This window comes from Martes martes (assembly GCF_963455335.1).
Source record: "Martes martes genome assembly, chromosome: 1".
Lineage (NCBI taxonomy): Eukaryota > Metazoa > Chordata > Mammalia > Carnivora > Mustelidae > Martes > Martes martes.
Genome location: NC_137888.1, coordinates 134875658 through 134899607, shown reverse-complemented (window position 1 = coordinate 134899607; position 23950 = coordinate 134875658). Strand labels below are relative to the sequence as shown.

At 42.8% G+C, this 23950-nt stretch overlaps 1 protein-coding gene across 6 annotated transcripts in view; it reads right to left on the bottom strand.

The window, feature by feature from the left end:
• Positions 1–23950, bottom strand: part of KAT2B (lysine acetyltransferase 2B) — a gene marked incomplete at its 5' end in the record, with an annotated part of 100552 nt that overhangs the window by 38657 nt on the left and 37945 nt on the right. For all 6 annotated transcript variants that reach the window (XM_080806002.1, XM_080806006.1, XM_080806004.1 and 3 more), the window contains 4 exons: positions 1438–1629; positions 8920–9101; positions 10441–10533; positions 14478–14623. In XM_080806002.1, coding sequence (XP_080662128.1) covers positions 1438–1629; positions 8920–9101; positions 10441–10533; positions 14478–14623 — 613 coding nt within the window. The remainder of the gene's footprint in view (positions 1–1437; positions 1630–8919; positions 9102–10440; positions 10534–14477; positions 14624–23950) is intronic.

The window sequence follows — 23950 nt, the reverse complement described above, 5'->3', positions numbered from 1 at the left end:
GCCTCTCTGCCTACTTGTGATCTCTCTCTCTGTGTCAAATAAATAAATACAATCTTTAAGAAATAAATAAATAAAAATAAATGCTCTTCTCGGGGCACCTGGGTGACTCAGTGGGTTAAAGCCTTTGCCTTCGGCTCAGGTCATGATCTCAGGGTCCTGGGATTGAGCCCCACATCAGGCTCTCTGCTCAGTGGGGAGCCTGTTTCCCTCTCACTCTCTGCCTGCCTCTGATCTCTCTGTCAAATAAACAAGTAAATAAATAAAATCTTTAAAAATAAATAAATAAATTGGGGCGCCTGGGTGGCTCAGTGGGTTAAAGCCTCTGCCTTCGGCTCAAGTCATGATCCCAGGGTCCTGGGATCGAGCCCCACATCAGGCTCTCTGCTCGGCATGGATCCTGCTTCCTCCTCTCTCTCTCTCTCTGCCTGCCTCTCTGCCTACTTGTGAGGTCTCCCTCTGTCAAATAAATTAAAAAAAAAAAAATTAAAATAAGTAAATAAATAAATAAATGCTCTTCTCTACACCAGTAGTTCTCAATGGCGTGCAAAAAGGAAGTCTCTATTGAACCCAGAAAGCCCTTTCCAATGATAACTTCTGCCTCCTTCACCAGAAGCGCTGGTCTAGGCAGAATGCCGCTGCCCATGGAATAAACTGGCTCACTGACAAGTCAGCAACTGCACCCTCAGCCCCTCACGAGCAGTCAGACTTTTAGTTTAAATTTTTGGTCCTTAGCACTGAAAATGCATTTCCCAGGCCAACAGTCCAGCACTGCAACTTCTGATTCCTTTAAACACATTTCCTTCATATGAAAAATATTTAAGTGATTATTTCTCTGTTAGAGCTCTTGCAGGTACAAAAAGCAAGGTGCACAAGAGTTCTGTACATTCTACAAAAAACTGAGCAGAGAGACACGAAGATCATTCTGAAGGGAGCCTCTCTATTCCGGTCCAGCCCTGCTCTTGGAGTCTAGTTCACAAACAGTGAGGAGGCAGGCTAACTGTAGCTGAGGCAGGAGTTTTTCACCAGGCTTCGAAAGCGTTGGAGATGTGGGATGGGAAAAAGATCCACTTGAGTTGTCCTGCCGAGTAGATGGAAACTGCTCCGACCACTCCCCCCATCCTCCTCTAGCTTCCTGGCAGCTAAATACACCAAACAAAGCAGTATCCCACTGCGAGACCCAGAGACCAGGATCCAGGTGGGATGAGCCGGGGCCAAGGGAGCCATGCCTGTGGGCAACACAAACTCACGCCAACAACAGATAGGCTGGCTGCGCAATACCAAAAAAGACCCACAAGGGGAGCTGAGAAGGAGAGGGTCCCTTCCTCTTCCCTGCGATGCCTTTGCTGGCATTCCTGATCTCCTTACTGATACAGGCTTTCGTGTGTGTTTATCAATCACAAGCTCCGGGATCAAAGACCAGCAAGGGTGCTCTCTTACTTTGGGAAATGGGTGAGGATTAGAGTTCGTTTTTCAAGTGGCAGTTTGTCTTTCTCCTGTCTCGCTTGTTCCAGAAGTTGTCGTCTCATGACTGTGAAGACTGAGCGCAGCAGTGTTCTCCCAAACACCTGGGTGGTTTCATACCGAGGTAGACTATCACAGAACTGGGGCACGTTGCAATAACACAGCCACCTGTGATAAGAGGAGACAAGTACCATCAATATCCCTTAAACGCCCAGGTCCTCTGACATGTTCGATGATGGTGACTCTCCCACCAGTAACCAAAGGAGAAGAAACTAGGTCTCAGTGATAAGCAGTAGTATCCCTGCCAGCTAAGGAAACTTGGGAATTAGTTGCCTGTATACAAGCACTGGGGTCCAGTTCTAGAAAAACCATCCCATACTGCAGCATCACGCAGTTGAGTCCTGCCAGACAGTCCTGGGGTCAAACCCCTGCTTTGCCATGACCTGGAAACTGTAATTATGTTCTTAAGTCTCTAGGTCCTTACCTGTAAAAGGAGGACAGCAGTTATACCTACTTTGATGGGTTGGTACACCCATGCCAGGAGATACTGTATGGAGAGTACACACTGTAATTCAAGTTTCTGGTACATAAATGGTAGTTTAAATAAGAGAAGAAATTAAAGGGGAAGCTGAGGAAGTCCCATTTGTGAAAGACTCAAAATTCCACCAACTCGTTCTCTGAGTAAAATTTAAAATGCCTACACAGCACTCATGTACCCCTGAAGCTTTGGTGGGAAGATAAAGATCTTCAAGACTATTCAAAACTCAGTCAAAACACAGGAAGTAATAAGCTTCACCATCTGTCGCTTAGGTACATTTTCAATGACTCAGTCTCCAACCTAAAAATGCACTTCAGCATTACAGAAAGCTGGACGAGTGCCCAGGCCCAGAGGGAAACCAGAGGCTTTCTTGAGATCTGACCACAGTCCTGGGGTACGCTGGCTATGTAGGGCACACAATGAAGAAAGCGCTCTCAGCCAAGAGGAGCTGGAGAATCAAAGTTTATTCAAAATCGGCCCTCTTTATGGTCGGCCGGGATGCAAGGTCTCAAATTCCCAGGACCCAGTCCCATCACAGTAGAGTGGGGGTCAGAGGGTAGCATGAGACCAGGGCTCAGAATCTCAGAAGATCCTTATTCCTTGGTAGCAGAGCCAAACATCCTTTTCCAGGACAGGACTGCTTTCTAAAAATGAACACCTCTGCTCTCTGTGTGCCTTCCTGATCTTTACAGTGGGAGAGAGGGCTCAGAGGGGCCCAAACTGCAAATGGGAAGCTCTTGATGAACTTTCAGACCCTTAATAAAGAGCAGAATAATAGTCACTAACTCGTGCTTATTGCTTTATCTTACTCTGTATCACTTCATAGTTTCCCTGTGTGTGCGATGGCAGTGGTGGTAGTTCCTCTCCGGAAAAGACAGTTTTCATTAGTTCAAGTTCACCTGCCTAAATTCAAAATTAACCTTAAAATCCTGCTACTATTTCTATACTTATCCCAGCTTTTCTGTCTTAATAATTTATACCCAAATGTAATTTTATGATTACCAAATGGGCTTCTTAAGTGTCACTGTATCTTGTCAAATCAGGAACAGTGATCTTGGTAGCAGACAGCATTTACTTTGTGCTTCGTACAGAACTGTATCACCTTCAAGGCCAGCCTCGGCTGGATGTTAGTCTGTGGCCATTTAATGAGGTTATAAGATATTCGGGGCTGAAGGGAGGCCAGCTCCCAAGTGACTAATTATGAAATGACAAACATTAAGAGTTAAAGTTACAAATTTTAATAATCAGAAACTCAGTTTCATGAGACTTGGGCCATCACAAGACTATAATGTTAAAAATATGTCCAATTTTCTGTACTGGAAGATTAAAGATTCTCAGGATTTAGACCGGTACTGTCCAAAACAGCCGTCTTTGCTGCTGGGAGTGTTCTGTAATCTGTGCAGATAAAAAGGCCACCAGCCACATGTAACTACTGAGCACCTGAAATGTGGCTAGGGCAACTGAGGAGCTCAATTTTTAATGGCATTTAATCAATTTAAAATTTACTTTTAAATGGAAACAGTATGAAATATTTCTCCATGAAACATAACTTTACTGCTCTGGTAGGACTCCATTTAGCTTTGACCATTTAAAACTGAGGGAATGAACTGAGATGTGCCATAAGGATAAAATACACATTGGATTTTAAAGACCACACAAGAGAAGGTAAAAATGCATCATTAATAATTTTTCACATTGATCACACAGTGAAATAGTATTTATATCCTGGGTAAGATAACACATTATTAAAATTAATGTCCTGTGCCTATTTACTTTTCAAAATGTAACCAGTAGAAAATTATAAATTACATTTGTGGCTCACACTATGGGTCTATGGCAGGTGCTGATTTTGAGTCTAAAGAGCCATTTCCATCTGTAGAAGGGTCACAGATGTCCAAGAGTCTATTTAAAACTGATGTTATTTCTGCTATAGCAATGGTAGGTTATAAATATTACCATAAAATCATGAAGTGCTATAAAGAAGTGCTTAACAGGCCATGCAATCTTCCCAGGTTAAGGGAAAGCAACACAGATTGTTACTGTCTAGTAAAATGTTTCAAATAATAGAAACATTTCCTCTGAAAACCATTTTACAGACCATAGTTGATACTTTTTAGCTTTGTTTTGACTTCCAAGATTAATTTCATTTGATCAGTCTGTTAAGGTGCATGGGTTGGTAAGACAGAGACTGAGTCAACGGGTGGTGTCTGGGTGCTACTTTAAATAAATGACATGGTCATCAAGCGGGGTGGGATGGAAAGAAGAAATGGGAATTCGTATGCCTCGTCTCTGCACACACACTCCTCCAAACATTGACCGTAGGAAAAGATTTTACCTAAATGACTGGTTTCAGGTCTTCTAAAAACCAGTGAAAGGATAGTTCATTCATTTATGTATGCCTAATAAAAATGGCAATGTGTATGCAGCAAATAACTCTCTCAGAGTTTTGACAGCATCATGATGATTTGCAACCACCTTGTTTTCTTTAAAATGTGAACAGGGGGCGCCCTGGGTGGCTCAGTGGGTTAAAGTCTCTGCCTTCAACTCAGGTCATGATTTCAGGGTCCTGGGATCAAGCCCCTCATCGGGCTCTCTGCTCAGCAGGGAGCCTGCCTCCCCCTCTCTCTCTGCCTGCCTCTCTGCCTACTTGTGATCTCTGTCTATCAAATAAATAAAAATCTTTAAAAAATAAAATAAAATAAATTTTAAAAATGTGAACAGAACTGGAGAACTTGAGCACAGACCATGTCATCCTACTTGCTGGAATGAAAATCCCAAGGTTTGTAGGAATTAAGTGACCTGTCCTAGTTCACCCCAACTCAAGGCTTGGGGGTCTCTTACCCCCTAGCCCACTGTTCTTTCCATGTTCCTGCTGTGTACTGCCCTAGACTTACACACCTAATGATGAATGCTCAGTCACAGAACAACGGTTACATACAACTGTTTCACCAAAATCAACTTAGTATATCCAACTTGCACTGTATTCTTACAAAACAGCTCCCCAGTATAGGGGTGACCTTTCAGAAGGTCTGCACAATTCAAAATCTAAGACTAATTATTCATCACTTCTAGTAGCAGATCTGCTGGTCAGATGTATTTTAAAAAGTCACAATCTTAAGGGGCTCCTGGGTGGCTCAGTCATTAATCATCTGCCTTAAGGCTCAGGTCATGATCCCAGGGTCCTGGATCAAGCCCCAAATCTGGCTCCCTGCTCAGTGGGGAGCCTGCTTCTCCCTCTCCCACTCCCCTTTCTTGTATTCCCTCTTATGCTGTCTCTGTGTCAAATAAATAAGCAAAATCTTAAAAAAAAAAAAAAAGTCGCCATCTTCAGACACTTTATTTTCAGGTTATTTCTTCATGGAATTGTATTAATGCACCGTCACGAAATTCAGGAAACTTCAAAACATTTGTCCAGATCTTTTTCTAAATCCATAGTGATTTCCAGGGGATATATACTTCCATTAATTATTAACATTACCTATACATTAGCATGACAATATCAGATATTTTCAATATGCAAAATATTCATATTTTTCTTTCACTCAGAATAGAGAGGATTAAGTCATTTAAGCAGTTCTACTGTTCAATCTGCACTTAATTTTTTATTGGAAAACCTTCACAGGGTAGCTCTGCAATAATCATTCTCTGAGTCTGGTCTCTTCCACAGCGAATCCGATTTCCCCCCATTTCCTTGCTGACGAACAAGCTCCAGAAGCATTCAGCCCCTTTGTTCTAACCGCTACAACTGCTGTAAATTATATGCTGAACCAGCATTACAGGTCCTGAGGTTCACTTACACATCAAGATAAAACCTAGTGGTGCCTGCAGCCTGTAATATTACCCATTTTTGAGAAGATGAGTATCGGTGTGAGACCATGCTGTAGTGGTGTGTGGTTTATTAAAATCCTAAGTGCTCATGACAGTGAGGTTTTACTCTGAAACAATTACTGCTTCTCATAATTTTCACAGGTTGCTTCTCTGTACTTCCCTTTCCTCATCAACGTGGCATGATCGCAAGCAAACGGGGGACGTGAGCGTCGTCTACCTTCATTTCCTTATTTATTATTAACAGAGGCTCTCGGTCTCCATTCCACCTAGAAATCAGCAGGTTTCAGAACTCATCAGGGTGTACCCAGTCCAGTCTCTCAGCAGGGTTCTCTTCACCATGGTTGGACTCCACTCTTCCTTCTGCCCTCAGCCCGTGGCCTAAGAGGCTGGGCTAGAAAGGAATCTGCCGTTGTCTTTCTATTCCCTATTATTTTAGTTTCTAAAGTAATAGTCAAATAATGACACTCTCCTTCAGCTGTACACACTCTAGCTTAAGAGTCCCACGCCGGCAGCAACTGAGTTTTAGAGAACATGTGTGGGAGGAAAACGATGACTAGCATCTTCCTACCACCCATCCTGTGTGCCAGACGCTACACAGAACACTCAGGGTACTCATGAGACTCGGACAGACGAAGACACTGAAGGTCAAGGAGGTGAAGTGACTGGTCTAAATCATACAGAACTAGGGAGGGATGAAGCTATGATTCAAACCCACTGTTCATTTCAACGTTCCATTTCTAATTTTACTACTCCTTAAGTATTTCCAAGTGTCACCCCTTTCTTGGTAATTCCCAAATGCTACACAGTATATATTTTTACTGTTTTCTAAAATACAGTAATACCTCCCATGCTGCTTTACATTTAATTCCCCTCTCGATGAAACAATTTTTCCTCTGTTAAGAGTGGTAAATATTTTCAGACATCTGGCTTTAGCAAATATTCAGCTTAGCCAACTGTTCACAGGTGGGTTTAAACGACAGACAGAGATTTTTTTAAGTAATCCCTACACCCAACGTGGATCTCGAACTCATGAACCCAAGATCAAGACTTGCATGTTTGACTGACTGAGCCAGCCAGGCATCCCTATATTTTTGATAGATTATCTTAACCCTTATTATAAATGACATTTAAAATAATATAGGAACTATATTATTTCATAAAAAATTCTGAAATGAAAGTATAGAAATATGTAATTTTAAAAACTGATAAAGAAATCTGTAATTCCTATAAAAGTCCACTAGTATAGAAATACTTTATAACTCAAATTACATATATTGTAAAAGAAGGGAGGAGAGGAAAGGGGATATTACTCATGAATATTGGGTCAATAATCAGAGAGGAAAACTCATCTTTTTTAAAATTTTTTTTTTAAGATTTTATTTATTTATTTGACACAGAGAGAGAGAGAGAGAGAGAGAGCGATCACAAGTAGGCCGAGAGGCAGGCAGAGAGAGGGGGGTAAGCAGAGTCCCTGCTGAACAGAGAGCCCGATGTGGGACTTGATCCCAGGAACATGAGATCATGATCTGAGCCAAAGGCAGAGGCCCAACCCACTGAGCCACCCAGACGACTAGAAAACTCATCTTAAACTATACTCATTCCTACATGTCATCTGCTGTTAGAGAAAATAACCTGGAGGGGTGTCTGGCTGGCTCAGTCAATTAAATGTCCAACTCTTGGTTTCAGCTCAGGCCATGACCTCAGGGTCTCCTGAGATCAAGTCTCCCCTCAGGCTCCACGCTTAGCAGGGAGTCCGCTTGAAGAGTCTCTCCCTCTGTTCCTCCTCCTCCTCACGAACACTCTCTCTCTTTCTCAAATAAATAAATCAATCTTAAAAAAAAAATAATAACCTGGGTACAAGTGCTCCTCAGGTTATAAAAAAATTGCCTACTTTAAGTCAGGAATACCTCCTGAAGCAAGCTTGATGTGCCTATAAAATATAAAAGGGGGTGGGGGCACCTGGCTGGTTCAGTCGGAAGAGCATGCAACTCTTGATCTCTAGGTCATGAGTTCAAGCCCCACGGTGGGTGTAGAGATTACTTAAATAAATAAAATACAAAAGGGGGAAGTTATAAAATGGGAATCAAGTCATTCCCCCACTTAAATGAAAATAAATGTAGGTCATCTTACTTTGTGTGGCCCATGTTTAAGATTTTTAAAGTCAGTTCTAATATTCCACAATTCAAAAACAGTAAAAACAAATTCCTATATTAAGGGAAAAAAACACATGAAATCCAAGAATATTTGCACAGCCTGATGTCCACCAACAGGGAAATAGTTGGGCAAATTACAGTACATCAACTCAACTGACCATAATGTAACCAGTAAAATGTTTGATATGCTGTTAAGTAGGGGGACAAACAGGATGCAAATTCTATAGATTTTTTTTTTCATTTTAAATAATATAAAATAGTTAGAGGGCAAAGACTGGAAGACAACATGTTTAATGATATCAGTTCCACCATGGTGCTGGGACTAACGTGACCTTTCCTTCTTTATAAAAATTCTTTAATGCTATTATATCCGTGGTCATTGTTTTTTTTGGTTTTTTAAAAGAGTGAAAGTTTCTGTATAATCATTAAAGAGTCACAGTATGGTTACCTAAATCAGTGATGTTCAACAGAAATACAATGCAAGCAACAAAAGGAATTTTAAATATTCCAATAGTCGCACTGACAAGGTAAAAAGAAACAGATGAAATTACTTTAACATAACTTGACTGAATATATCCAAAATATCGTCACTTCAACATGGAGTCAATATAAAAAAACTACTAATGAAATATTTTCTTCTTTTTTGTTTGTTTGTATACGCTTTGAAATCTCAATTCACACGAGCCACATTTCAAGTGCTCCATAGCCGTATGTAGATATCAACTATCAAACTGGATAGTACAGGGCTAGCTGGTTTGGATCCCTCATGCCCCAAAATATCATGGCATTAATAAGAAGTTAAATTATACAAACATTCTCTCTGAACAGATGGAGTTACCACAATAACTGGGCAACCCTCTGCTTGTAGGGACCAGTAGTAATTTTATGTCTGCAACGCATTCTAGGAGGCCAAAGGAAAAGAACTTGTCATCAAATTACCTTGTGTAGTTCTCTTTGTATCCAGAAATATCATCATTGGGAGATCGCAGTCTTCGTTGAGATGGTGCCTCCAGATGCCAATAGTTGATGCGGTTTAGGAACATTTTTGCCAACTCAACAATTGTTTGCCTTTCTTTGGATGGCAGGTGACTAAATTTGTACTGTACAAAGTTATTCACACCCTTAAAAGGAGGGAAGGCAATTTATTCATACAGCTATGCAATCATACTAATTCTGAACACCCACACAGTCAGTGCCATTGGTGGCTATTAGCTAGAGAACAGACATTTCTCTATTCACAAAAATCTCTTCCTTTTCCCTATTAGAAAACAGGAATGCCCAGAGGGAATTGTGCCACAGATCACAGTGGATGAAAAGTGACAAGACAGAGAAGCTGTGGGTTGCTATTCTATGCCTGCTGCAATCCTCAAGCATTAAAGAGAAAATCAAAACCACAGACTGAAAAGGTCAAAACCTATTAAACAATAAAATAGGATTATTTTGCAGAATAATTCTTGCCGCTCTATCCATACAGGACATCATGTATAATGAAGTTCTTGGATACACATTACAGTTTTACATTACCAAAATTTTAATCAGAAAGCTGCTGGCTTGTCTTCCACTGAACTAAAGCATGACAATTTAAACTGCTTACTATCATTCTTTTGGTTTCAGCAAGCTTACCAAGAAAAAAAAAATCCTATTCAAAATCATGAGCTTTTAAAAGAATCTGCGGATTAATTCAATGTTTCTGTAGAACACTCCCAACTAATCTAATTTCAAATAAATTCTTACTGAATAGAGTTTGGAAACAAAAGTAAAATTTCTTCTACTGAAAAATGACTGATAAAAATACATTTATTTGTATTTGTAGAGACCCTAATGTCCTATCTTCTGTAACCATTCTCATCAAGAAATTCAGTCAAGAGTATCTGAGATTTCTTTAGCCAAAGAACGGCGGGCGAAAAAGTGACTCTGAGGAAAGACTCAACACTTCACAGAAAAAGTCTATACACGTCAACAGATTCCCCAAGTAAACCGGTTTCTTTCCAGGAATCATAATGTAACAAGAAGTCAATTTCTGGATGCAAAACCTCATTTCTTTTTTGTGTTTTTTTGCTTGACTTACAGTGTTTTTGACAATGCTCCCAATACCCTCACCTCAACAGGCTTTTTCAGGCCGTGCCAAACAAAAGGACAAAGACTTAATGTTAAAACATCAACACCAAGAAAAAGCACATTCCATGTGTTCCTACGACCTGCATGTTCTGCTTAATTCTTTTCTTCCCCAAACGCAGTGAATTCTGAATATACAGCAACCGTAAAAGACAACAGCTAGATCATTTATTAAATTAAGTATTCACTTCTGATGCAAAGGGTCCAAGACAATTTCTACACACTCAGTGAGCATCTCTAAGCTGGGTATAGAGGGTGGAAGAAAGACACATGGAGAGATGGAAGATTAGGTTTGTTCAGCCTTAGAGCAATAAAAATAAGGGTGTCCCCCCACTAAAATTTTACCTGTTCAATACTAGGTTTTTCAAATGGGGGTTTCTTCTCCAAAGAGCCTTCAACCACAGGTTTTCCTCTTTGTAAAATAGACTTTCTCAAGAGCTGCAAAAAAAATCATTAAGAAAAAAAAATCAATGTGTCTCTCTCTCTCTCTCTCACACACACACACACACACACACACACACAACACAGACTCTGAAGGGAAGTCACCATATTCTAATTACCTCATCTACATGTAAATAAATCCTTAAGTCAATAAAAGTGGGTGACTACCAAGTAGCCCAAATCTGCCTTCATACCCCCGACCAGAGTTATGAGAAACTGGACCCCTTCCATGTTCTGCACAGCCTAGAGCTCCACCAGTAGCACCAGGCTCTCCATCCTATTCACATTCCCTTCCCACCACTTCCAGATTCCCACTGACCCAGAGGCCTGGTATGCAACACCTACACACACACTGCCCATGCCCAGCTAGGCCCCTGCAGGCTGTGCTCATGCTCTGGAGGGTGGGTTGGTTGGTTGGTCTCTTAGGTTTTTTTATTTATTTAAAGAGAAAGCACATGGGGAGGAGGGACAAAGAAAGGGAAACCCTTCAGCAGGCTCCACACCCATGCAGGGCTTGATCTCAAGACCCTGAGATCATGACCAGAGCGGAAACCAAGAGTCAGACACAATCAACTGCGCGACCCAGGTTCCCTGAAGAAGGTTCATATTTAAACCCCATAAAGGCAGGGAGCCATTCTGTGCAAGTGAGGCCAGGGGAGAGGGCTGTTTGTACCAGCTGTGCATCCTATGCATAAACTAGGGCCCAGGCCCTTCGGGAAGGAATTCTGCAGGGCTCTCAACTGGCAACTTTCACTGCTGCGGTCTCTTTTCATTTCCTCTCCATGCACAGAATACAAGACAAGTGTTCTGGCATCTCAATGCCCACAAAACAAAACACTGCTCTTAATCCTTGCCACTGGAATTTAAAGCTCTCAAAGAACACATATCTGAGAGAAAAAAGGAACACAGAGTCACTAATCAAGACCTACTTTGAAAATAATCCTTTACCTTCAACCTTTGCTTGAAAATCCTGTGACCTTTACATGCAGGCCAGGTATGGCATGACAACCATGCGTTTATTTGTTATATCTTTCTCTCCTTTCTCCACTTACTGCCTTTTCAACAGAAACAAGATGTGGCAATCATGCTCCCAGGAGTTAACAGAAATGGACAAAAGTTTCAAGGTCCCCATGTGTCCCCTGAGCCATGTCTTACAAGGGCCTCAATTCCTTCCGCGGCACCATATACATAATTAGTGTGGGGGCATCTGTTGATCCTTTCAATGTATTGTGCCCATTTTCATAAAAAATAAGCATGCAGTAATGATAAGTCACTAATGTGTTTCTAAGGATATGGACAGATCATCAAATTCAAATACAGATCATTCTGCCTGCCTACTTTGTTTGCCCAGTTAAAATAAGACCATTTGAAAACTTGGCCCACTGGGGGTTTCAATTTGGAGATAAACTAATGGGTTGGGGAAATGCTGAATGTTGGTTTCTTCATCTACAAAAGGATGGAGCTGGGCTAAGTGGCCACAGAAAAGAAATTTAATACCAGCGGCAAGCATTTGCACCCTTAGGTTCCCCAGACACTCTTTATGTCATATCTCATTTAATACCCCTAACAACCTTCAGACGTACGTGCCATCACTGTATTTTACCGATAAGGAAACTGCGGGAGAAAGTCACCTTTCACATGTGATGGAGCCGGGACTGAAGCCCAGAGAGTCGAGCTCTGACACTACAGTTACAGGGTCGAGGAAAACACTGAGTTTAGGAAGCAGCTTTTCATTGGGTTTATTTTCAACATCTAAGCCTGAAGTTTTTTAAATGTTACTAAAGGAATAATACATTTCATTCTAATTTAATTACTGAGACATAGGAGACACAGGAGCTGCCTTTCAAAAGCTAAGGAATGGAGGATTTATTACTTATTGGCCCAAAGAATGACTCTGGGGGGGGGTATGGTGGGGGAGAATGCTGAATATTTTAGATTTTGTTCCCATGAGTAAATACATTTGTGCTATTAAAAATGAGGGAGGTGGGAAGAGAGAAGAGAGAGAGAGAGAAATGGACTTCAAAGCAGAGCAGCGCTGCCTGGCCTATTTGGTTAGTTATAACCGGAATCCCGAGGAGGCCAGCAGGATGGAAACCTTGACACCACCTTCATTTCCAGCAGGGCTGTGGGGCTGCCAGGCCACTCAGTTCCAAGAAAAATAATCACTGCAGTCATGCAGACGTTGTTTTTCTTCAACTAACATCTTTTTCCAAAGAAGCTCTAAACAGCATGAACCTGCCAGGGTTCAATCTGGATGACTCAGGGCTCATAGCCATGTCAACAACTTGTCACCTGGAGTAGACCAGTGCCTGCTAATGGCAGTGGGGAACTCAGCGGTGCATTCTCTCCCCCCAACCCCCTTCTCTTCCCTCCAACCTCCCATCTACCTTTGTAGAACCATATCCCCACACATGACCCCAAAGTTTAAAAATACAATTCTCACTCCCACACCTGTCTCCTATCTATCCCCAAACTCCCATAAGTAACATCCTCCCAAAACAACAACAACAACAAAAAACCCACAAAAGTTAATAAATGGGGAGAAGGGAAAATTATGTATCAAGTAAATTCAGATCTTAAAAAAAAAAAAAAAAACTACAGGAATTGAGCACAAAAATTGCACTGAGATTCCTAGCAGCTAAAGCAAAAGAGGAACTCAATGGAAAATTTTTCTATCCTTGTCATATAAAATGAAGCACGGTGCTCACTAAAGAGGCAAACCTTTCCTGGCTATAAGCTCTGAGTGGAGCATTTTGTTTTGTTTTGTTTTGTTTTTTTAAAGAACCTTTTAAGTATTACACAATACAACATAATCAACAGTGCCCTCAAAAGCAAGGTTTCTGTTTTTTAATTATTTCTTCTGTCTGCTCCCTTTAAGAATATATTTTTGGCCCCCTCAAGTTCATCTTTCTGCTCCCACCACCCACTTCTCTCCTACCCCTGTCCATCCTGACTGTAGTCAGAAGATGGGGAGGCATATGTCTGCAGAAAGGGGATGGATGTGACCCAAGGGGAGCTCAGGCAGAGCCAGGAAGCAGCAGCTATGGTGAGTGGGGAAGTGGGAGCAGTAACTGGTGACCAGTGACCGGGGTCAAAAAGACAGAGGACAGTAGGGAGATGCCCAAATTTGGAAATTCCTGATTCCTCTCCGTGAAGCGTGGGAGTCAAGGCCCTGGGGCCACCCTCCAACCATATCTCCTCCCACCCTCCCCTTGGTCACTGGGGCTCCTCCAACACCTGGCTCCACCACACCGGCCTCCTTGCTCTTCCCACATCACACCATCACTAGACAGCATTCCTTCTGCTACCTGGAAAGCTCTTCCCCCAGCCCTTTTTAGCAACAGCTCCTGTCCCCCAGCTCAGGTTCCTGCTCATCTGTGGTCTCCTCAGAGAGGCCTTTCTTAACTACCCTTCCTCATGATTGTGTCCTCCCCGCCACCACCATCCCTGCCATTCTGATTCCACTTACCCTACTTTGTTTCTCTTCACAGCACTTATCACCACCTGCAAATATATTATTTACTGGTTGATTGTCTGCCTCTTCTACTGAGAAGTCAACTCCTTGAGGGCAAGGACTCTGCCCACTGATCTATCCCTCATGCCTACATGAGTGCCATGCACAGAGCACAGAGCAGGTGTGCAACACATACTCGGACGGATGAACGGATGAGTGGATGTAAAGAAATCTACACGCATAAGCAAATCAAGATATTCAAGTCTGCATACAAATATGAAGGCTCTCAAGGACAGTGATGTGTCCAACATGTGGTGGGTCATTTTAGAGAATCCCTCATGAAGAACCGCATGCTTCCACAAACCCTGAGGGCAAACGTATCATGAGCTGAGGGCCTTCCCACCCACAACCTGGTGCGCAGAAACTGAGCACATCTGAACAATGAGAGAAAGAAGAAATGCCTTTTTAAAATGGTGAAAAACCTCACCTTAAATAGATAGAAATAAACTTGTTTGGTATCTGCATCTTCTTCCTTGTGGACACAGGTAAAGAGATATTCCACATCCAACACTATTCCCAGGAGTCTGTTCATTTCTTCCTCAGACACATTTTCCAGGTGGGAAACATGAGCAGCTAAAGACAAAGACCAAAGGAACACGTGTGACACGTGAGTTGGAAACTGCAAATGTTCTCAATTTTAAAACAGGAAAGTGCTCTCTCAAAACCTTCTGGGACACCCATCCGTCAGATGGTGTTGTCAACAGAGGGAATTTCTCAACTTCTGTACATCCAGGTCTTCTCACAAAGTCAACTTATAATTAAAAGACTGTCACCTTGCTGAGCCTTAGCCTGCCCCTTCAAGACCAAAAATGGGCCAGCAGCTAATGTATTCTAGTAATGTAGTTTAAGATCCAGACCTTGTTGGCACCACGTGGTGGTCCTCGTAGTGTTAAGCTCCTTTTTTGAACGAAGTATGGTCGACACACAACATTACATGAATTTCCAGCACACAACATGGTGATTCAACCAGTCTACATTCTGCTACGCTCACCACCGACGCAGTTGCCATCACCATACAGTGTTCTCACAGTATCACTGGCTCTATTCCTTGGGCTATCCTTTTTACCCCCTGTGACTTATGTCTTCAGTAACTAGAAGCCTATACTTTCCCTTACCCCTTTCACCCATTTTGCCCATCCACCCAACCCTCCCCTCTGGCAACCATCAGTTTGTTCTCTGTATTTATGGGTCTGTTTCTGCCTTTTTAAAAAAAAAAATTTTATTTATTTGACAGAGAGAGACACAGTGAGAGAGGGAACACAAGCAGGGGGAGTGGGAGAGGGAGAAGCAGGCTCCCTGCAGAGCAGGGAACCCAATGAGGAACTCGATCCCAGGACCCTGGGGATGACCTGAGTCAAAGGAAGATGCTTAACGACTGAGCCACCCAGGTGCCCTTGTTTCTGCTTTTTGACAGTGTTAAACTGCTATGTTTCCACATAAGAATATGGTTGGTCTCTACCATGCCCGTGAATAGCTCAGTGAGCCAAGAATATCATATTATGTTAAGACTGAATGATGGCCCTTTCCCTCAGCCTTTCTGAGATGTGATGAAACCCCACTGCCCTTGCAGTCATGTCCCAAGGTCTGTTTGAACTTGAGATTCAGTGCCTTCTGTGATCAAGCCCCCAAACCCATTCTTCCTACCTTAGTTCTTATAAGATATATAGTAAGTGACCTAGCCATCAACCTTCTCTCCATGCCCTGTCCTCTCTTCTACCCAAACCTGGTCGATTTATCAAGGTTAGTGTACTGAATCCTCTAACAATCCCACGAGTAGGTATCAGCAATCCCATTTGACAAGTGAGGAAACTGAGGCTGTTTCATCCAATGTCACTCAGCCAACAAGATGGAGCCAGGGTCTGAAACAGGGGAACGTTTGACCTGAATTCCAAAGCACCCACAAGCACACTTTTTGTTGATTAGGTGATTCACTTTAAGTCCTTTATCACTTGGAAGGGTTCTTTAGGTCAGCCACTCAGTAACCAGCCCCTGGCCCAGGAACTCCTCGGTCAGGATCATGCCTCTCACCTTGGCACACCCAGCATTTATTACTATGCTTGCCACATAACAGGCTCCCGCACTCTGAGGGGAAACCTCTTGGGTAGAGCCCTTGGTGTGTTGGCTTAGAAATGCTTACATACAGAAGGGCTTGAGATCATTTTTATAGACTAAACTATGGAGAAGAGCGGAGCGCTTTCCCCTGCCTTCTTAAAAGGAGATATAACTAAAGAATATTGAAGAATACCTGTGAAGTGTTCAGCATGGGTCAGTCTACTCCAGAAACCACCGTGCTCCTGTCATTAAACCACAAAGCTCAGGGCACATGGGTAGCTCGGTTGGTTAAGTGTCAGGCTCTTGATGTTGGCTCAGGGCATGATTCTGGGGTCCTGCGATCGAGTCCCGCATCAGGCTCCACACTCAGTGGGGAGTCTACTTGTCCTCACTCTCTCCCTCTCTCTCTTGCCCCTCCCTCCAGCTCATGCACACAAACTTTCTCTCTCTCTCTCAAATAAATAATCTTGAAAAAAAAAAAAAATAAAGAAGCCGTGAAGCTCAATCAGGAGACTGGGACAGAGAATGCTGCTGGTACCCTACCTCCATCCCCTTCCCTTACCACTTCAGGGCGTACCTCCCGGCATCCAACTACCAGCAACTCTATTTCTCTACTTAAGGGCTTTTCTTACCATTGTAATCTGCTCTGCCACCTACCTGCCCCTTAAGAGCAGCCTTCAACCCAAAACTAAGACATTAGCCTACAAATAAAAACCCCAGGTGCGCCTTGGGGGCTCAGTGGGTTAAGCCTCTGCCTTCAGCTAAGGTCATAGACTCAGGGTCCTGGGATTGAGGCCCGCATCAGGCTCTCTGTTCAGCAGGGAGCCTGCTTCCTCCTCCTCTCTCTCTCTCTCTATGCCTGCCTCTCTGCCTACTTGTGATCTCTGTCAAATAAATAAATAAAATCTTGAAAAAACAAAACAAAACAAAAAAACCCAGATCTCTCATTCCCCAGTTTGAATAACTGGCTCCTAAATCCCCTCCCCCCCAAAACTAAGTAGCAGTTGCCCAAGGTGGGAGCTGGCTCAGTAATTCACCCTTTATTGGCCACTTTCTCTGCCTCATTTCACTTTTCTACTCCCTTAGCTTCATGCCAAATAAACTTCTTTTTTTTTTTAATTTATTTATTCGATAGAGAAATCACAAATAGGCAGAGAGGCAGGCGGTGGGGGGGTGGGAGGCAGGCTCCCTGCTGAGCAGAGAGCCCGATGCGGGACTCGATCCCAGGACCCTGGGATCATGACCTGAGCCGAAGGCAGAGGCTTTAACCCACTGAGCCACCCAGGTGCCCTCCCCACAAATAAACTTCTTATATTCAAATCCTTGTCTTGGAATCTGCTTCTGAGGGAGTACAAACTAAAATATCCGATCAAGGGTGCCTGGGTGGCTCAGGGGGTTAAGCCTCTGCCTTCGGCTCAGGTCATGATCTCACGGTCCTGGGATCAAGCCCCTCAGCAGGGAGCCTGCTTCCCTCTCTCTCTGCCTGCCTCTCTGCCTACTTGTGATCTCTCTCTGTGTCGAATAAATAAGTAAGATCTTAAAAAAATAATAATAATAAAATACCCAATCAAAACCATTTTCAGAGTCAAAAGGATTAAATACTAAGAGGTTGGAACTTGTAAATGTCCACCAGGAAGCCAAGTTAAAGAACTCAGAATCAGGGGGTAGAAGCCACCCCCTTTTCATTCCCTTCTTCATGCAGAAAAATGGAAAGGCAGAGTGATGGGCCCAAGGTCACGGGATATTGGTGATGGGCATCATGTGCACATCACTATATGCATTTTATTTGAAGATTTTATTTCTTTATTTGTGAAAGAGAGAGAGAGAGAGCACGCGCACAAGTCGGCAGAGCAGCAGGCAGAGGGAGAGGGAGAAGCAGGCTCTCCACTGAGTAGGGAGCCCAATGCGGGGCTCGATTCCAGGACTCTGGGATCATGACCTGAGCCGAAGGCAGACACTTAACCAACTGAGCCACTGAGAGGCCCTTCTACATGCATTTTTAAAGATAAGAGGAAAGAAAGGAAATTTGGTGATCTGTCTGCCTTAGATATTGTGGAATAAATCTAGTACATACATCTAAATGTGAAAACACCAACACTGTATTGTTACATTACCAAACAGAAATAGAGTAACTGACTAAAATGTCTCTCAGAACCTAAGTAACATATCATGGGAAAACTACAAATATATTTATGTGTGTGCATGTAAAAATAAAATACAAATCTATTCCTTTCTACTTGGCTATCTAATATGTGACTTCAACACTTTCTAAAAGAGGCCCCAAGTTAGACTTCCTTCTAGGTAGAGTGTTTGCCAGGTCATCTTTTTTTTTTTTTTTTTCTTTTTTTTCAAGTCTGCAAAATTTTCCTTGAGGTCAGTCTGAAGCCTTTGGGACACAGGCCTCATTCTGGAGACAACTAGGTCAAAATTTTTATGTCAGTTATTTACAGAAATAATTTTACTGAAGACTATTTTTGCCTTGTAATGTTTAATTGCTTTTCAGTGATAAGCCATGAAAGCAATCAGTTCACAATATAACATCAATTCAGGGTGCCCGCATGGCTCAGTCAGTTAAGTTTAAGAGTCTGCCTTTGGCTCAATTCCTGATCCCAGAGTCCTGCATTCTGCTCCCTGCTCAGCGGGGAGCCAGCTTCTCCCCCTCCCACTCCCCCTGCATGTGTTCCCTCTCTTGCTGTGTCTCTGTCAAATAAATAAAAAAAATCTTTTAAAAATATATATAACATCAATTCCTTTAAATTCACCCCAGTATGAAACAGTCTAACTAAGGTGCTAAGGTAAGTGAGTTTAACTCATGGAAGTACAAACCATGGTTTATTTATTTATTTTTTAAACATTTTATTTATTTATTTGATAGACACACACTGAGAGAGGGAACACAAGCTGGGGGAGTGGGAGAGGAAGAAGCAGGTTTCCCGCAGATCAGGGAGCCCGACGCGGGGCTCAATCCCAGGACCCTGGGATCATGACCTGAGCCAAAGGCAGACACCCAACGACTGAGCCACCCAGGTGCCCCCATGATTTATTTTTTAAACCAGTAGTTCATTTTCTTTAAGTCACAAAACACTTAACCCAAATGAATTCTTAATCAGAACTAGAAAGAGCTATTCTGGTTAAAACAGAGGTGGAAATGACTATTTTTCAGAAGGAGAAGTTGGGGGGCATCCCCTCCTCTTGCGGTGGGGGGGCTCCACAGTTTGGAAAGCATTGTGTGTAAACATCTTCCAGCATATTCTGAAGAGCAGACTAGATAAACATTAAAATGCCTAAGAAGTGAGACCTGAGGAAGTTCATTTCCTTCTGATTCTCTGTATAAAGAAGTCTGTGATCTCTCCTCAAAGCTCTGTGTGTAAGCCAAAGCACAAAGAACTAAGGAGCTGGAGACTGGGGGGAGGGGGGCAAACAGAATAGCAAGTTTCCCAGAAGGAGGGAGGGAAAGGCGGAACTGGACAAATGGGGCTAACCTCTGCAGCACAAGAGTGTAGGTATCTCTTCCTCTGAGAATAAAAGAAAGGGGCGTCTGAGGTACAAGGGGGTATACTGAGGCAGAAGGATACTACTATATGAAAAGGGTTAAGCTTCCTTGAATAAACAATGGGATGGGGGAAGACAGATGAAAGTAGAGGGGTGGTTCATCTCTTTGAGAAGGGGGAGAAAACAAAACAAAAAACAAACAACAGCAACAAACCAGGAGGTTTGGACAAGCTGCTAGGAAAGAAGCTTCCCTGGAACGAGAAAGCTAGACAAGGACAGTCATGTCTACACTGTATAAATACTTCACCGTATGGACCTGCTGCGTGCTCACACTCTCCACCTATGGACTCCTTCTGACCAAGACTCCTTTTCCCGTCTCTGTATCTAGCTGTCAGCTCTCTCCTCTCATCACATCCACACCACCAACTACCTCACAACCTCCCCAGTTCAATATCAGTGTACCACCGTCAAGGCAAACTTCACCCTAGGGTCAAAATCCTCACGGCCCTCCTCCAGATGGCAATTCCCTCTTGCCAGCCCTGCTTGTGAGAAGCAGCCTGTCGTTCATTCCTTTGCTGTCCTTTACCTCCTGCGTATTCCCAGTCACCAGATTCCAGGAAGCTTCCTCACTGTCTCCCAGAGTCACCATTCTTCTCTGTTCCTACCTTGCTGGTCACTGGGATCTCAAGCCCAGAGTACCGAAACCCCCAGACTGTGTTCTCTGAGCCCAGGGTACTCTTCCTAGAACACCATTTTCTACAAATGAGCCCACTTCCACCAAATCCAAACACGGAGTCTCTGGACCTGCTGACCAGAAACAGACAGGACTTCCTCAGGAGCCCATAATCACCCATAACCCACACAAACACCCAGGAGCACCTCACCCTAGCTATTGTACCGGTAACTCATTTTTAACTAAAAAGGGTCACTCCTCATGGAAAGAAACCCTTCTTTTAATCTTTTCTAAAGAAGCCTTTTTGATGCTAATAGGTTACCTTCAATTATCTAAAACTTATTTTCCTAAAGAATGGGCCTCTCTCGTGTAGTTGGAGTGACTAAAAACTAAAAAATAAAAACTCAAAATCTGTCAACTATAATGCACAAATCTACAGCAGTTCATCTGCCACAGAACTCTTAACACAAAATTACTGCTATTTAAAGCTTCTGTAGGGGCGCCTGGCCAGCTTGGGCAGTAGGGCGTGCAACTCCTCATCTCAGGGTTGTGAGTTTGAGCCCCAGGCTGGGTGTGGAGATGCCTTAAAAATAATACCTTTTAGGGGCACCTGGGTGGCTCCGTGGATTAAGCCTCTGCCTTTGGCTCAGGTCATGATCTCAGGGTCCTGGGATCAAGCCCCGCATCGGGCTCTCTGCTCAGCGGGGAGCCTGCTTTCCCCTCTTCCTCTGCCTGCCTCTGTGCTTACTTGTGATCTCTCTCTCTCTCTCTCTCTCTCTGTGTCAAATAAATAAATAAATAAAATCTTTAAAAAAACAAAACCAACCTTTTAAATAAATAAATAAATAAATAAAGTGCTTGGATATACTGCTTGGTTTACCTTCCTCCACCAGTGAAATCTGCATCAATGCACACTCTACCAACCGTGTGAGAGAAAGCGCCGTCCCCCACTCTTGCCTACAGTGAAGAATCGTTCTCAGTAATTGAATCAATCTTGAAAATTAATGAGTCCCCGCTCTTCTGATTTGCATTCACTGGAATGCCCTTGGAGGGGTTTGTTTTTCAGGTTACTGGCCATCTGTATTTGTTCTTTTGGGCACTACTTTCAGATCCCCTGCCTGTGTTTTAGGATGTTAGTCTTTTTCTTATTGCCTTGAAAGAGCTTTAAGTCTGTCCTATTCATTGTAAATGCTCCCGGATTTTGTTGGGCTTTTGGGTAGGCTGTAAAGGAATTCTAAATTTTTCATAAAGTCGAATCTATGCTTGGCATTTCTTTAAGGTCTTGCTTGCAAAGGTCTTCCCTTCCTGAACAGACGATGACAAAAATGTATTTTCTCCTAGCTCTTTAACAGGTTTGTTTTTAAAACTTAAAACATTCCTCTACCAAAATGTCTAGGTCACAAAAGACCAAAAACAAAACAAAACAAAGCAAAACAGAAAAAAAGCTGAGGAGCGGTTCCAGATTAAAGGAACCTAAAAAGACCTGTTGTGATACTGCAACTTATAAAGAAATACATATTTGGTTTTTGTTCATGGCACAGTGCTTTTTTTTTTCCCTGGCACTGGGTTTCTAAAACCCTTAGAATTTCAGAAGTAAGGAGAGCAATAACGTGAAAGAAGTGTCTTTTGTTATTCATAACAAGTCCCTTACAACCACACCTGAGATTATGTTAATGACCTTTTAAAGTCCTTGAAGGATGAGGGCTGTTTGCCAGGAAAACCAAAGAAGTCACTAAGGGTTGGAATTTTCAGCCCCACCTCTCCTACTTATGGTGGGGATAGGAAGTGATCTGGAGGCTGAATTAATCACTAATAGTCAAAGATGCAATCTATCATGCCTACATAATGTGGTCTCCATCAACCCCTAACAGAAAGGGTCTGGAGAACTTCCAAAGGGTGTTTGCAGAAAGGTGCTGGGAGAGTGGTGTGCTTAGAACTTCATGCTCCTTTCCCCCTGCCTTCCTCTGGGCATCTCTTCATGATACCAGTAACCAAATAAGTAAACCTTCTTCCTGAGGAAGGGGTCATCAGTATCTCCCAGTTTACATCCAGTTGGTCAGAAGCACAGGTAAAACTGGGACTTGCAACTGGCATCAGAAGTGAAGGAAGGAGAGGGATTGAGCGTTTAACCTGTGGGGTCTGCACTAACTACAGGCAGTGTAGAAGTGAGAATTTGCAAGATACCCTCCAGCTGTCCACTGGAGAGCTGGAGAATTGCGTGTGTAAAACCCCACACAATTGGCGCCAGAAGTATTCTGGAAAGGTTTTGAGTATGAGTAGACAAACTGGTTTCCCTCACATGACAACTAACTACACATATGATTCTAGACTTGATGCTTAACTGTGAAGGAAAATATGTTATAAAGAACATTTTGGGGCCAACTGATACAAGAATACAAACAGTACATTAAAATATGGCATAAATGCTAAAATTTACTTAAGCTGGTAACTGAACTAAGGTTAGGTAAAAGAGTATCTTTGATTTTAGGAAATATACAATGTATGTAGGGGGAAAAGGCCATGATGTATAAGCAACATAAGTTCATATGGTCCAGGAAAAAAATATATATAGAACTACACACACACATATTAAAAAAAAAAAAAAAAGTAAATAGGGCATAATGCTACCAACAGGTAAATGTGAACAAAATGGGATTTTGCTTTGGGGATGTCCTTTGTTACTTTTCTCATGACTTTTCTCTAAGTTTTGTTTTTAGTTTTTTGTTTTTTTAAATCTTCCATCCACCTGGAACTGAATAATCAAATAGAAAGGACCCTGCTTTCATTTCAAATAGTCTTCTGAGAGTATGGTACAAAGCATGGATAGCATTACCCCAAACTGGCCAACCCCTGACTTGTGGGAAAAGCTCACTCTTTCTCGTCACCCATGGCTTCGCCCAGTGTCCCCCATGTGTAGAGGGCTGAGGGAAGCAGAGGGAAGGTGGGAGCCAGAAGACTGTGGGAGGTTCTGCTCTCTTTCTCTTGCTCCAGGAGGATGTACCTTGGCACCTCTCAGCGCTGTGCCAGACTTGCAAAGGCCCAGGGTGCCCCAGGGAGACCTGCCAAACGCCTGCTGCCAAGGATCACGGTGCAGCTGTTGCCTTGCTGGGAACAGGAAGCACACTGTCACCATATGCTGGGACCCTCTCTCGGCTCTGGCCGCGTGGATCACTGGCCTGCACTTCTCTTGAGGACAGCCTGCCAGTCCTCACATGCCCTGCACTGTGAACAGGCAGCAGCTGGGCAGGCCGCTACCATGTCTCTGCTCCTCTGGACTGGAAAGAAAGCAAACAGCACGGCATCCGCAGCCCTTATAAGCTGTTCAAACACATTTTGTGCTCATGGGAATTTGAGGTCAAAGCTAAAAGAGGTAAAACAAATTCCTTCAATGAAACCTTCTGAATTGACTAATGTGCCAAAGTTTATCACTTAAAAGTGGTTTCCTCTTTTGAAATCTCAGATCTGGATGGAGAAAAAGAGAAGTTAAAGATTAAGAGCCCTTTAGATGAGTTCAGTCCAGCAGAAATAGGATATAAGCCACAAATGTACATATAAATATTCTAGCAGGCTCTTTTAGAAAGGTAAAATAGGTGAAATTTTATTAATACATTTTATTTAACTTCACACCAGATTTTTCATTTCAACATGAACTCAATGTAAAAAATTATTACTAGTGTACATTC